The sequence below is a fragment of the Vollenhovia emeryi genome, unplaced genomic scaffold, assembly GCF_000949405.1.
Source record: "Vollenhovia emeryi isolate VEMERY1.0 unplaced genomic scaffold, V.emery_V1.0 DF939183.1, whole genome shotgun sequence".
Lineage (NCBI taxonomy): Eukaryota > Metazoa > Arthropoda > Insecta > Hymenoptera > Formicidae > Vollenhovia > Vollenhovia emeryi.
This window is the reverse complement of record NW_011967183.1, coordinates 1,152,576-1,163,948: the sequence shown is the minus strand read 5'-3', so window position 1 is coordinate 1,163,948 and position 11,373 is coordinate 1,152,576. Positions and strand designations below refer to the sequence as shown.

At 41.3% G+C, this 11,373-nt stretch overlaps 5 protein-coding genes across 5 annotated transcripts in view; 2 read left to right on the top strand and 3 right to left on the bottom strand.

Annotated features, from left to right (window-relative positions):
* The window catches only part of LOC105562881, a 5,999-nt gene extending 1,140 nt beyond the window's left edge, over positions 1-4,859 (top strand). The window contains exons 2-13 of the mRNA XM_012014025.1: positions 50-150; positions 892-1,006; positions 1,123-1,332; positions 1,444-1,607; positions 1,679-1,783; positions 2,004-2,212; positions 2,290-2,413; positions 2,473-2,642; positions 2,709-2,771; positions 2,877-4,468; positions 4,544-4,673; positions 4,751-4,859. Coding sequence (XP_011869415.1) covers positions 50-150; positions 892-1,006; positions 1,123-1,332; positions 1,444-1,607; positions 1,679-1,783; positions 2,004-2,212; positions 2,290-2,413; positions 2,473-2,642; positions 2,709-2,771; positions 2,877-4,468; positions 4,544-4,673; positions 4,751-4,833 — 3,066 coding nt within the window. The 3' untranslated portion in view covers positions 4,834-4,859. The remainder of the gene's footprint in view (positions 1-49; positions 151-891; positions 1,007-1,122; positions 1,333-1,443; positions 1,608-1,678; positions 1,784-2,003; positions 2,213-2,289; positions 2,414-2,472; positions 2,643-2,708; positions 2,772-2,876; positions 4,469-4,543; positions 4,674-4,750) is intronic.
* On the bottom strand, positions 70-1,174 carry LOC105562851 (protein Flattop). The gene is made up of 4 exons (XM_012013962.1): positions 1,134-1,174; positions 925-980; positions 498-820; positions 70-359 (listed from the first exon to the last, which is right to left on the bottom strand). Exons 3-4 carry the CDS (start codon positions 690-692, stop codon positions 168-170), a joined length of 387 nt encoding a protein of 128 aa, XP_011869352.1. The 5' UTR covers positions 693-820; positions 925-980; positions 1,134-1,174; the 3' UTR covers positions 70-167.
* A 95-nt stretch (positions 4,860-4,954) lies between the features above and the next one.
* LOC105562852 (probable 28S ribosomal protein S10, mitochondrial) lies at positions 4,955-5,982 on the bottom strand. Its single transcript, XM_012013963.1, has 4 exons — positions 5,825-5,982; positions 5,606-5,695; positions 5,411-5,544; positions 4,955-5,335 (listed from the first exon to the last, which is right to left on the bottom strand). Exons 1-4 carry the CDS (start codon positions 5,846-5,848, stop codon positions 5,050-5,052), a joined length of 534 nt encoding a protein of 177 aa, XP_011869353.1. The 5' UTR covers positions 5,849-5,982; the 3' UTR covers positions 4,955-5,049.
* An 82-nt stretch (positions 5,983-6,064) lies between these two features.
* Positions 6,065-8,841, top strand: LOC105562854 (conserved oligomeric Golgi complex subunit 8). Its single transcript, XM_012013965.1, has 10 exons — positions 6,065-6,361; positions 6,446-6,517; positions 6,584-6,708; positions 6,772-7,047; positions 7,132-7,345; positions 7,407-7,567; positions 7,631-7,906; positions 7,977-8,165; positions 8,234-8,389; positions 8,473-8,841. The coding sequence occupies exons 1-10, from the start codon at positions 6,304-6,306 to the stop codon at positions 8,683-8,685; spliced, it is 1,740 nt and encodes a 579-aa protein (XP_011869355.1). The 5' UTR covers positions 6,065-6,303; the 3' UTR covers positions 8,686-8,841.
* Positions 8,842-8,844: 3 nt separating this feature from the next.
* On the bottom strand, positions 8,845-11,140 carry LOC105562847 (T-complex protein 1 subunit gamma). Its single transcript, XM_012013958.1, has 4 exons — positions 10,990-11,140; positions 10,835-10,896; positions 9,469-10,606; positions 8,845-9,400 (listed from the first exon to the last, which is right to left on the bottom strand). Exons 1-4 carry the CDS (start codon positions 11,024-11,026, stop codon positions 8,985-8,987), a joined length of 1,653 nt encoding a protein of 550 aa, XP_011869348.1. The 5' UTR covers positions 11,027-11,140; the 3' UTR covers positions 8,845-8,984.
* Between the last annotated feature and the right edge of the window lie 233 nt (positions 11,141-11,373).

Genomic DNA, 11,373 nt, shown 5'->3' with positions numbered 1-11,373 from the left:
AAGTAGAAACTTTTGTAACCAATCCATGATAAATGACGTATCCTAACAGATATTAATTTGGCGGAAATCTACAATGAACGAAGTTTACCCCTGGAGTCCAGCTATGAAACAATATCATCGAGCAAACATGCATCTCTTTCGACTTACAGGGTATGAGATTGACATGTCTACATCGTTTGCATGTGTATGCTTTTCTTTGCTGCTATCTCGTTTCCATCCTTGCTCGCATGTTTTATCTTCTCACATAAATTCTGGTGTTTCTTCTTGTGCAATTCCCAGGAATTTCTCTTGTATTGAGAAGACATTGATAATTCTGTGGCAATGCTTCTAGTAATTTTCTTTGGCAAATCCCATGTGCCCTTTTTAATACATGATATTTTTGTATTATAATTTTTAGACACTACATGTATAAATGTAAAAAGAGTCTTTACGATAGATGTGTGTGATAACGTTTTAAATCATTAATCATATTGATTTATATTTATATTTATACAAACTTTAAATGTACCCCACGGCGAATGTTGGACTCTTTTAGCGTCGTCTAGTATACGTCCATTATCATCCGCAATAAATTTCGTAGTGACACAATGCCTGTCTGGCCAGCTGGGATACCATTTGGGAACTTGCCAATTTTGCAATCTTTTCGGAGCAAATGCATCTTCTGTCCAATGACCATGCCAATGTTGAGACATTTTTATATAATTTCTCTATTTAAATAACTTTAATATCCACGAATTTTAATTGTATTTGTATAATCTTCTTTCTCATCAAGCATGGCTAGTTACGTGTTACTATGTTCGTTGCTATGTGAATCAACCACCTATACAAATCGTGTACATACAAGCATAGTGATACATAAAAGTGAATGGACCTAATAATTCATATTTTCAGAACAAAGTTAGAATTATTATGTTACATACGTACTGAATTTGATCCCTTGTGTATTACGTTTGATGCATGCGATGACAATGTTATTCATTCTGTAGAACAAAAAGTTTCAAGAAAGGTAACTATAGCTCTTTATGTCTAGTGTGTTTCCTTATTTAATACAAATTTAATATATTAAGTATGCTGTGTTAAAAAAGTATGTATTTTTATAAATTTGTATATTGTAATATATAGGGAGAAGTTACCGTAGAATGGCGTACGTATGAAGTTTCCCGGCAGAATAAATTAAAAAGGATTGCTGTGACTTCCGTGCAATTGCCAACGCATACCAGTTGCGTGAGATTTTCACCTAATCAAGAATTATTACTTTTGTGTTGCATCGATGGTACTATTATGATCTACGATCAAATCAAATCGACAAGTACCAGTGTAAAAGCTGCTTTTGTAGGTTTTATCAATATATATATATGTATATTATCACAAATATTAGAATTACTAGAAAATGTATTTTAAAAGGCTTTATGATAATATTATCTATTTCTCTTCCCCTTTAAGATACCTACTTTAGCTGCTTGGCATAGCGATGGTATAATATTTGTGGTAGGTAATGATAGAGGCCAGTTTCAACACTTTGATATCACTTTAACATGTATCAAGAGCCAAACATTAAGCGACGAGGCAACGCCAGCGAATATTCTCGACTTGTCATCATATTTCAGGTATAAGCTATGAACTAAATCGACAGGGCATAGCTATAAAATTTGATTAACAAAATAATTATGTAATGTAGGAATCAGCACGCCCTATTGTATATGGAATGGAACAGAAAAACTGATGCGAGTCAGATTCGTTATCGCGCCAATGGCAATTCTTTATTCTTGTTACTTTTCGAACGGTAAGGATTACTATTTCATGCAACATGTCCGAGATACATTTATAAGATAAATAAATTCATAAAGCTCTGACGTGAAATCACAAATATCAAGTAATAAAGGATATAAGAGCCAAGACAGGATGTTGGCGCCTAAATGATTTTTAATTAGAAACCTTTCGTTTAAGACACTAACATCCTTTATTACTTCATTTTTATAAGATAATTTGTTGTGTACTAACAGAGGACCGATTGGCGTTATCAAAATGATCGAAGGCGATACTCTTTCGGGGGATGAATTGGTCAGAAGATATTTGTCAGAGTCTCGGGCGGAACAAGCAACTTCCTTGTTGTTATCGATGAACTGGGATACGTATCCACGTGTATGCATGCATTCGCTCAATCAAATCTTAAATTATTTATTCAAGTTACCATTAACAACGGAACGCGAAGGTAAAATAAAATTCCATTCACTTTTACAATCTGCGATTAGAAAAGCTAAAATCTTATTATTCTTATTATTCTAATAGGTTTGATACAGAATGCACTGGGTAGTTTTCATATACCTATTAAACCGATAAGCCAAGCTGTCGAAGAAGAATATGGGGATGAAGTGAGAGACTTGACGAGGCGATTCTTCCATCACTTGTTAAGGTAACGTGTTACTCGATGCGAATCTAATTTAATGATTCTAACAAATATGATCTTTGTAGGTATAAGATGTTTGAAAAGGCTTTCCGGCTAGCAATTGATCTAAATGATCACGATCTTTTTATGGACATACATTTCTACGCTATGGTCTTGAATGATATGGAACTGGCGACTGCAGCCAAAGAGAAAGCTGAGAGTATTCTAAGCAGATCAAACAGTTGCAGTGGCTCGCGTAAGAATTAACATATCTGTGCGAGAAAGAGCTTATAAAACACCTTGTATCTAAAAATTTTTCTAGATTCCACGTGTTCGAGAACTTCATGCTCTATATGTTCTGATTCGAGCAATGAGAAGGAAGAAGGTGAAGAGGAGGAGGAGGAAGAGGAGAACGAGGAGGCGGAGGAAGAAGAGGAGGAAGAGGAGGAGGAGGAGGGGGAGGAGGAGGAGGAGGAAGAGGAGGAGGAAGAAGATGAGGAAGAGGAGGAGGAGATAGCTACGTATAGTGAAGAGAGTGAAGATTCTCGAAGAGAACAACGACCTAATCTAAAACGGTCGAAAAAGCGACGTTATAGAAAAGCCTCCAACTCGAGTCAAATCCCACCCTTACCAATTGTCCATCCTCATCATACCGTGAAGAACACGCTTTGCGCATCCTACAATAACATTCCGTCCAACACTAAGACTGATTATATCTTGGTACCTTCGTCTCTCGACACTTGTGACAATATTTTAACAACTTCGTTTAATCACTCTTCGTACGTTTCGAGCCCATATTTAGCATCGACCTCTTTTAACAAATCATACGGTACACATTCAAATTTTACACCGACTAACGCAGTGAACATGATTAATAGTTGTCAAGTGTTTAACAACGCATCGGACGATTTGATGACCACGTCATTCGGTAGTATTTCTCTTACTGAATCAAAGGTAATGGGCGATAATCAGTCTGGCAATAATTTCGACGAGAGATCGTTACTGAACGAAATACCGTATTCTTTCAATGATTCCGCCACCAATGTAATGACAACTTGCGCGCCGGACGATAGCCTCATCTCTACTCCTTTCAACAAGCCGATATATGAAACGGAAGATGTTGAGACTAATTATTTGGCGAGTTGCTTAAACGTTGACAATAATATTATGTCGACGTCATTTAGTACTCGAATCGCTAGCACTCCTGTCTCGCGTAGCAATTCCGTCAATGCGCTAATAGCGAACAATAACGCTGAAACAACTCTATCACGAAGTGTAAAATCTTCAAAGATATCTGATAAATCGCCAACTAAATCATCTCTCATTGATACTCATATAACGGATCAATTGTCTCTTCCGGATAGTATTTGTACCACTTCGTTTAATTATCCCGAAGGATATACAACTCTTGAAGGTAGCGATATTACATTTAACAACGTCAGTAATGAAGCTGTTAAATTACAACATCCCATAATCACAGAGGAGAAGGAAACTGACATCGCTATTCCACCACCATCTTCTCTGATAAATTCCCTCACCAATTATCTTCATGGTTTACCTAGGAAAAATTATCTTTTGTCTAGAAGCGCTCAAGGTTTGTCAAATGTTAAAGAGTTGGACAAGTTTGCGTCGAATAAAACACACGTGTCGTCGGGCATTTTACAAAAACAGAATTCCACAACATGTAACATCCCTGAAAGTCAGAAAACATCTCTATCCTTCAAAACATATAGATACAATTACGATCTAGATTACATACCATTTCACGGCACGGACGACACGGACTTGCAACTTTCACAAACAGTTAGCAGAAGATTTCCCTCGCGTAACTTTCATCCTAGCTACAGCGTGCAACATGGATTATTTGAGAATAGATACTCGTCGAGATGTTCCCAAAACAATACAAATGTTGACGTGAATAGAGAAACCAAGATGCTTTCTAACGTACCACCTCTGCCTGTAATTAATTCCAAGATTTGCTCCACGTGTCCGTCGTTTGCCGACACGTCAAGTTCTCTCTCGAACGAAAAGCCAAAAGTGAAGTTTTCAGATACTGTCACTCACATACTAGTACCTGGCACAGTGAGTAATTGAAAAAGAAAAAAAAGTATATGTTGCATTTGTATATCACACACATACGTACATTCCTTTTTACAGACTCAAGTGTATAGACCAAAACGATCTACTGCTCAAACACACGTAATGGATCCTAAACGTGAACTAGCCGAGAGTCTTCCACTTTGCCTGGGTAATGAAGATTACCTTAAAGATTTTCAACCACTATGTAGTAAGCATTTTGCATGATGTTGACAAGTATTGTTTATGTGTTGTTACAGTCAAATATTAATCTTTAATATTTTGCAGAAGACAATGCGGAAAAAGTAAAAGAATCTCCGAAGACTGACGACAGTACAAAGATTAAAGTCGTGCATTTTGGTTTATTGTAAACCAGTATTATTGAAATGAACATGCGCGAGAGTGAATTAATGAGAGGATGGTTTATAAAACTTTTTGTATATATTGTAATCATCTCGGAAAGGTTAAAGAAACTTTTTCACCGATTAATTCAGTGTGGAATTTTCTCCTCTTTACTGCCTCTAACAAGAATTGAAAAAAGGGTATCATTGTACACGTACATACAAATGTCCTGCTGCTACATGTATCTAGCGTTTATTCTTTAACGTATCTAACTCGGATTTTAAGTCGACCAATTCTTTGTCCGGTATATATCGCTTCTGTTCTAGCGCGGGATCGTAAATGTTGACATTTAGAGTGACACCCTGTGGCAAGGCTGCTTCTATCGCCCTGATCAATACTGGATATTTGACGGAAGTTACTTCTGACATTTGTATATTTCTTTCGTAAATTTGGAGATTATACTCGGATGTAATTTTAGTCGTTCCAGATTTGTATTTCTGAATCTTGAATTCTTGAGGCGGGAACGGCCAGCTGAAAGAATTGTATTCAAAGTTGAGAGAGCGCAGATTAGTACTCGACGAGGAAAAGAATTGAATGAAAGTTTACCCGTTGTCTACGTCAATCTGTATGGCATCCGCCAACTTGTGTATATAAGACTGGTAACTCTCGAGCACAGGATAATCGTAACCCCTAATTTGCACATTTATTACGGGTAGGAGCGGAAACTTTGATTTACCTGTCTGTAAAAAAGGGAATAGCTGGCGTATACTTAAAAACTGATGAATACGCCTGTGGACTAACCTCCAAATAATCCGGCTCGTACAGACTTCCGGTATAGAATTTGCCCGATAAGGTTTTTCTCGCGAGTGAACGTCCTCCGAGCACTGCGATCTAGAATAAAAGAACAATTGTCAAGAAGCCTGAATGGTGTGCGACGATGGCATACAAATAATACAAGCATCCAATCATGTAGATTACAATTGTACAAGATTATACAACTCGAGGATATCGACGATACACCTGTTTGCTCAGATTTAAAGCCATTTCCAGTACGGTGAAATAATCAGGCTGGTAATTTTGAGGAAACTTTTAATTCATAATAATCCAATAGTCGAGAGTTTTTATTTACACCATTACCGACCGTGCCGACTTCTATCCGGGGCTCCGCGGGCGATCATCTCGGATCAGCTGATCGCTCGTCCCTAAAGATGACGTTTACGACATATTGCGACGTGTCGTTTCATGGAAAACCTTCGTAATAAGTTAACCTAGTGTTTGCCAAACTTTTATAATCGCGCAAAGCTCTTTTATAATCGCGAGGTACGGAAATTATTTTTTATAGATACCGTTGAAAGTTTTTTATTCTTGGCCAGCAATTACGCGAGGTTATGAAAAGAGCCGTTAACAATATATATACGTGGCATATCGAAGAAACGTTCTTCTATTATTTGCCACCTGTCTCGATGATTTGCTGAATAACGGCCTTTTGCCACAAGAAAATGATGGATATCGAGACGGAAAATGTGATAAATCTTATATTTCCAGAAGGCATTCCAGGTAAGAGTGGTTGCGGCCCACTTAGAAATTAATTGTTTACGCATTCATCGCTCAACGATGCGAATTTTCCAACTGCCATTTCAGACTCTTGGAAGGAAAATCCCGATTTTTATCAGTATCTCTCGAAACTTGGAGGCTTCGATGTAGACCAGCTAAGTAAGAGTTCCTTGATCGTCCCAGTTGGATGTTAGTACTTTTTCCATTATGATGAAAACTTTTCAGGTAAAGAACCTGATCATTTGTCCGATGAGAAGAACGCGGTACTTCGGACTACGCAGAAATTGGTCTTTGCAAACTACAAAACCTTTATTCAGACGGCGGAAAGCTCACGAGAGATACTCAATCATGTAATTTCACATAATCTAGAAACTGAAATCTAAAGAAAGAGATTAGGATCGTTTGGTTTTCAGTTCAACGAGACCGAAGGTCGTCTTGACAAACTTGTACAGAAGATCCCAGAATTTGTAGGGAAATGTCAATCGTTTTGCGACACTTCAAAGGACATTAACGCGCATCGTAGACTAAACAGTTTGACGCTAACGCGAAATGCGGAGCTACTTGAAATTCTCGAGATGCCCCAACTGATGGAATCGTGCTTGAGAAGCAACCAATATAACGAAGCATTAGAATTGTCTCAGTACGCGCGTCAATTAGGAATGAAGCACGGGGATATTCCTATTATCTCGGTACAAACTTGAGAATCTTTCTTTACGCGAGTTCTCTTTAGTGCAACCTTTGTAATTTGCTTTTCTCTTTTGTCAATACTTGAGTCTATCGTGGCAGAGATCGAAAGCAGCTGGTCGGGTATGGTAGGACAGGTAGTTGGCTCTCTGAGGGGGGATTTGCCGCTCCCGAGATGTCTTCAGCTCGTAGGTTTATTGCGGTCCATGGATGCGTTTACGGAATCGGAACTTCGTATTAAATTCCTTCAAGCGAGAGACAGCTGGCTTCAAGGCCTGTTGAACGCGATACCGAAGGAAGACGGTAAGATGATTTTATTCAAGTATCACACAACACGGTACGATACATTTTACGTATATTACAGCAAACCTTCACATGGCCAAAACGATCGAATTATCCAGGATACACTTGTTCAATATAATAACTCAGTACAAAGCTATGTTTAACGACGATGAATTGGTGATTCCCGGCCGCGACCTGACGCTAAATGAATCTGCGATATTTTATCACTGGTTGGAGGAAAAGGTAGATTTGTACGGGTGTAAGACGGTAGAACGTGAATGACAAATTAAGGCTCCCTTCTTCTAGATATCGCAATTTCTTGCTACCCTGGAGCAGGATTTACCCGGCGTGACGTCTATAGATACCATTCTGGGCCAGTGTACATACTTTGGATTGTCATTTGGCCGAGTGGGCGTCGATTTTACTGGCCGAATGTCCGATATATTTGTACGAGTGATCGGTGAGAGGTTTGAACAGAACGTTCGTAGAACAACTAGAAAGTTTGAGAAAGACATGGAGACATTTACGTTGATCAACAAAACGCAACGACTCGATATTAAAGCAGAGACTTGCGTTAATTCTGTAAGTATTAAGTCGCGTCTTCATTCATCCGCACTTGTAATTTGACTTACAATTGTAAGCTGCCTCGTAGGAAAATCCGCCTGAACAACTGGTAGAATTTTATCCTCTGGCCGAATACTGTAACGGGATAATAGCAGCGTTCAATGAATTGAGACTCTGTGCACCGGTGGCACTGTCTGCTTTGTGCACAAAATTACTAGAAGAATCGTTGCACAATGTGGCGAGAGCCATGCTGGTGTTTTACAAGCAGGAGCAGCAAGTGGGTTTTCGTTGTCACGTAATTTTTCTACGTGTATAAATTCCATGTTTTCAAGATGTATGTCGTAGGCATTCGCTGCTGCGGAACGGGAAAACATGATCAAGTTCACGGAATGTTTGAGCGAACAATTAATACCTTATATACAGTATTGCGTACACGCGATTTTTCCACCTGGCCAAATTGCAACGCACCTAGGAATATCGGCCAGTGTGCTCCAGAGAGAGGTACGCGCGAGCCCTTGAAAAGACGAGAAAGAAGGCGCGGGAGTTGAGAGATGTGTAAAACGATTATGTAAAATAATTTGCAGGAGATGACGTATTTGAATAAGCGGAGCATAGTGGAGCCTGTGGCTGTATTGTTACCAATTAAAAAAGATTCTTTGGCTTCTAAATTATGTACGTCCAACGTGCAGCTATTGACGTCGCACAATGCAAAGAATCCTTCCGTGGCAACATCTCTGCCAACGGAAACGATCGATTCAAACTTGAGGAAGACTACTGCGATAGACAAGGAACAGTAGCGCAGAAATTCACCGACGATATAAAAAGTATCGTGTAATGTATCCGATATGAGAAGAATCCAAGTATTGAATGGAATGTAAATTTGGACAAAATTGCTTACTAATACATCTATACGCGTATAGATAGGTCGTGTAAATAAAAAAGTTTGTACAATCGCTGAGGCGGGCACTTGTTTTTATTGTTTTGAGAATGCGTACAGAGGAAATAAAAAATTCGACAAAGACGCAAAAGTGGAAAATAATAGAATGTTAAGGGTAAACGCAAAGCGATTAGGCTCCAATGGCTATCGAAAATATGATTATTCTTTCATAGATTCCTCCGTAACTTGACTCGGCTGCGCGGTCTCGTTCTCATTTTTCTTCTTTTTACTTCCCGACACAATGTCGTCTATTCTCAACAATAGAATGGCAGTCTCGATCGCCGTTTTATACGTCTGTAGCTTTACAGAGAGCGGCTCCCATATACCGCGCTCCCTCATATCGACCAATTTCCCCGTTTCTCCATCGATGCCCCAAGTAGTACCCTCCGTCGCGTGTTTGGCGCGCAGCGCCGTCAGAGTTCTGATGGTATTTGCGCCGCAATTCTGCGCCAGCGTCCTGGGGATGATCTCCAAGGCCTGTGCGATCGCTTTGTACGGCCATTGCTCGACACCCGCGAGACCTGCCGCCTTTTCCGTCAAGAGCCGGGACACTGCCATTTCCACTGCTCCGCCACCTGTGGGATGATATAACGTGTAAGAATGAAAAGAAGGTGAATGATAAGAAGAAGGTAATCTCGCGCACCTGGTACGAGCTTTGGATCGATGAGGAGATTTCTAGCGACGTGCAGCGCATCCTGCAAGTTCCTCTCGGTCTCGTTCAAGATGTCTTTGCTGGCGCCTCTCAGAACGATGGTGCAGGCTTTAGGATCTTTGCACTCGGTGATGAAGCAGAAGTAATCGTCGCCGAGCTTTTTGATCTCGAAGAGACCGGCTCCCGTGCCAACGTCCTCTTCCTTGAGTTCTTCGGTACGATTGACGACGGTGGCACCGCAGGCGCGGGCAATCCTGTTGATGTCGCTCTTACGTAGCCTGCGTATCGCGGATACACCGGCTTTCACGAGATAATGCTGAGCGAGATCCGATATACCCTTCTCCGTTATCACGACGTCTGGCTTGACCGAAATCACATCCTCGCAGATCTTCTTCACGTGTTCCTCCTCCAGTTCCAGAATCTTTGTGAAATCGACGTCCTTCATTATCTCTATGTTGGTCTGAGATTCGCCCTTTTTGTACTCCAACGGACAATCCAGCAGCACTATTCGCGGATCCTTGATGTAACGTCTCATCTTGGGATGCGTCACATCCTTGTTGATCATGACACCCTTGAGGACAGTGCTGTCCTCTATGGTGCCGCCGGGTATCTTCTCCACCTTGGCGTAACGCTTGATGTCGATCTCTCTCCTGCCATTCTCCTCGAGCATCACCGTATGAACGGCGTCCAGAGCGATTTGGCAAGCCAACTCGGACCAGCGTCTGATGAATTTCGTGCCCGTGCACGAGTTTATTACTTGAACCAGCTTGTCCTTGTCGTCGCAATCCAAGTCGACGCTGATTTGTTCGTTAAGAATGGTCACCATGTCCTCCAGAGCCTGACGGTACGCTCTTATGATGACGGTAGGATGCATGTTTTGTTCCAAGAACGGTTCAGCGGTAGCCAAGATCTCGCCCGACAGGACAATTACCGAGGTCGTGCCGTCGCCCACCTCTTCATCCTGCGTCCTAGCGATCTCTATCATGGACTTTCCAGCGGGATGCTGCACGGTGATCTCGCGCAGAATCGCGTTGCCGTCGTTTGTCATCACGATGCCGCCCATCGGATCCATCAACATCTTCAACATGGCTTGCGGACCCAGGCATGTTCTGATCACGTCGGCGATTGCCTACAGAGACAAGAAAATTCTCGTTAAACCTCTTTCAACTCGTTCGAGATATATATATATATATATGCGATTTCACGATTATTAGTTGGCGCCTCCATTTATTTGTGCATCAATTGTAAGGATTCTTATGTGTGGGCGTGTATCTCGCGGTTGGGAGCCGCGACTACCGCTCGGAATGCCTTATAAGGGCAGCGTTGGAGCATGGCGCGTAGATGGACTCGAGCTCACCTTGCCCGCCTGGATGTTCTCTCTCTGTACTTTTCTGCCGGAGTCACGCCTCGTGTTTTGGCCTGCGATTATTATACGGTTCATGGTTAGAAAGGCAAAAGCGTTCGCGCGAAACTGCCAAACGTGCGAGAAACGAAGGATCGACTTTGACTTACTGAGAACGACGATTGGTGCTGCGCCCGGGCCAAACATTGTTTTTCCTTTATTGTTGTTACGTGTTTTTTCTTACCACACTGATCGGCGTTGGCCGTGACTTTTCCCGCAAAGGCTGAGGGGAACGTCTTTAGTCAGCGCTGCTCCAAGATGGAAACACGCGTGCGAACGAGCACGAACAACGTACGTGTCTTTGAGAGAGAGAGTCGGCTTCGATCTCGATAACGTTGCGTTCTGCAACATCGACGGTGCTCGAGGTGGGTTCGCGCAATCTTGGAAGAAATTTTAGAAATTTTTTCGGTGATGCCGCGCGGGCCAATTTCATTGTCGGATGGCATCACGCGCATTGCAGTTAATTGGTATATGCATTGGTAAAAATAGTAAAA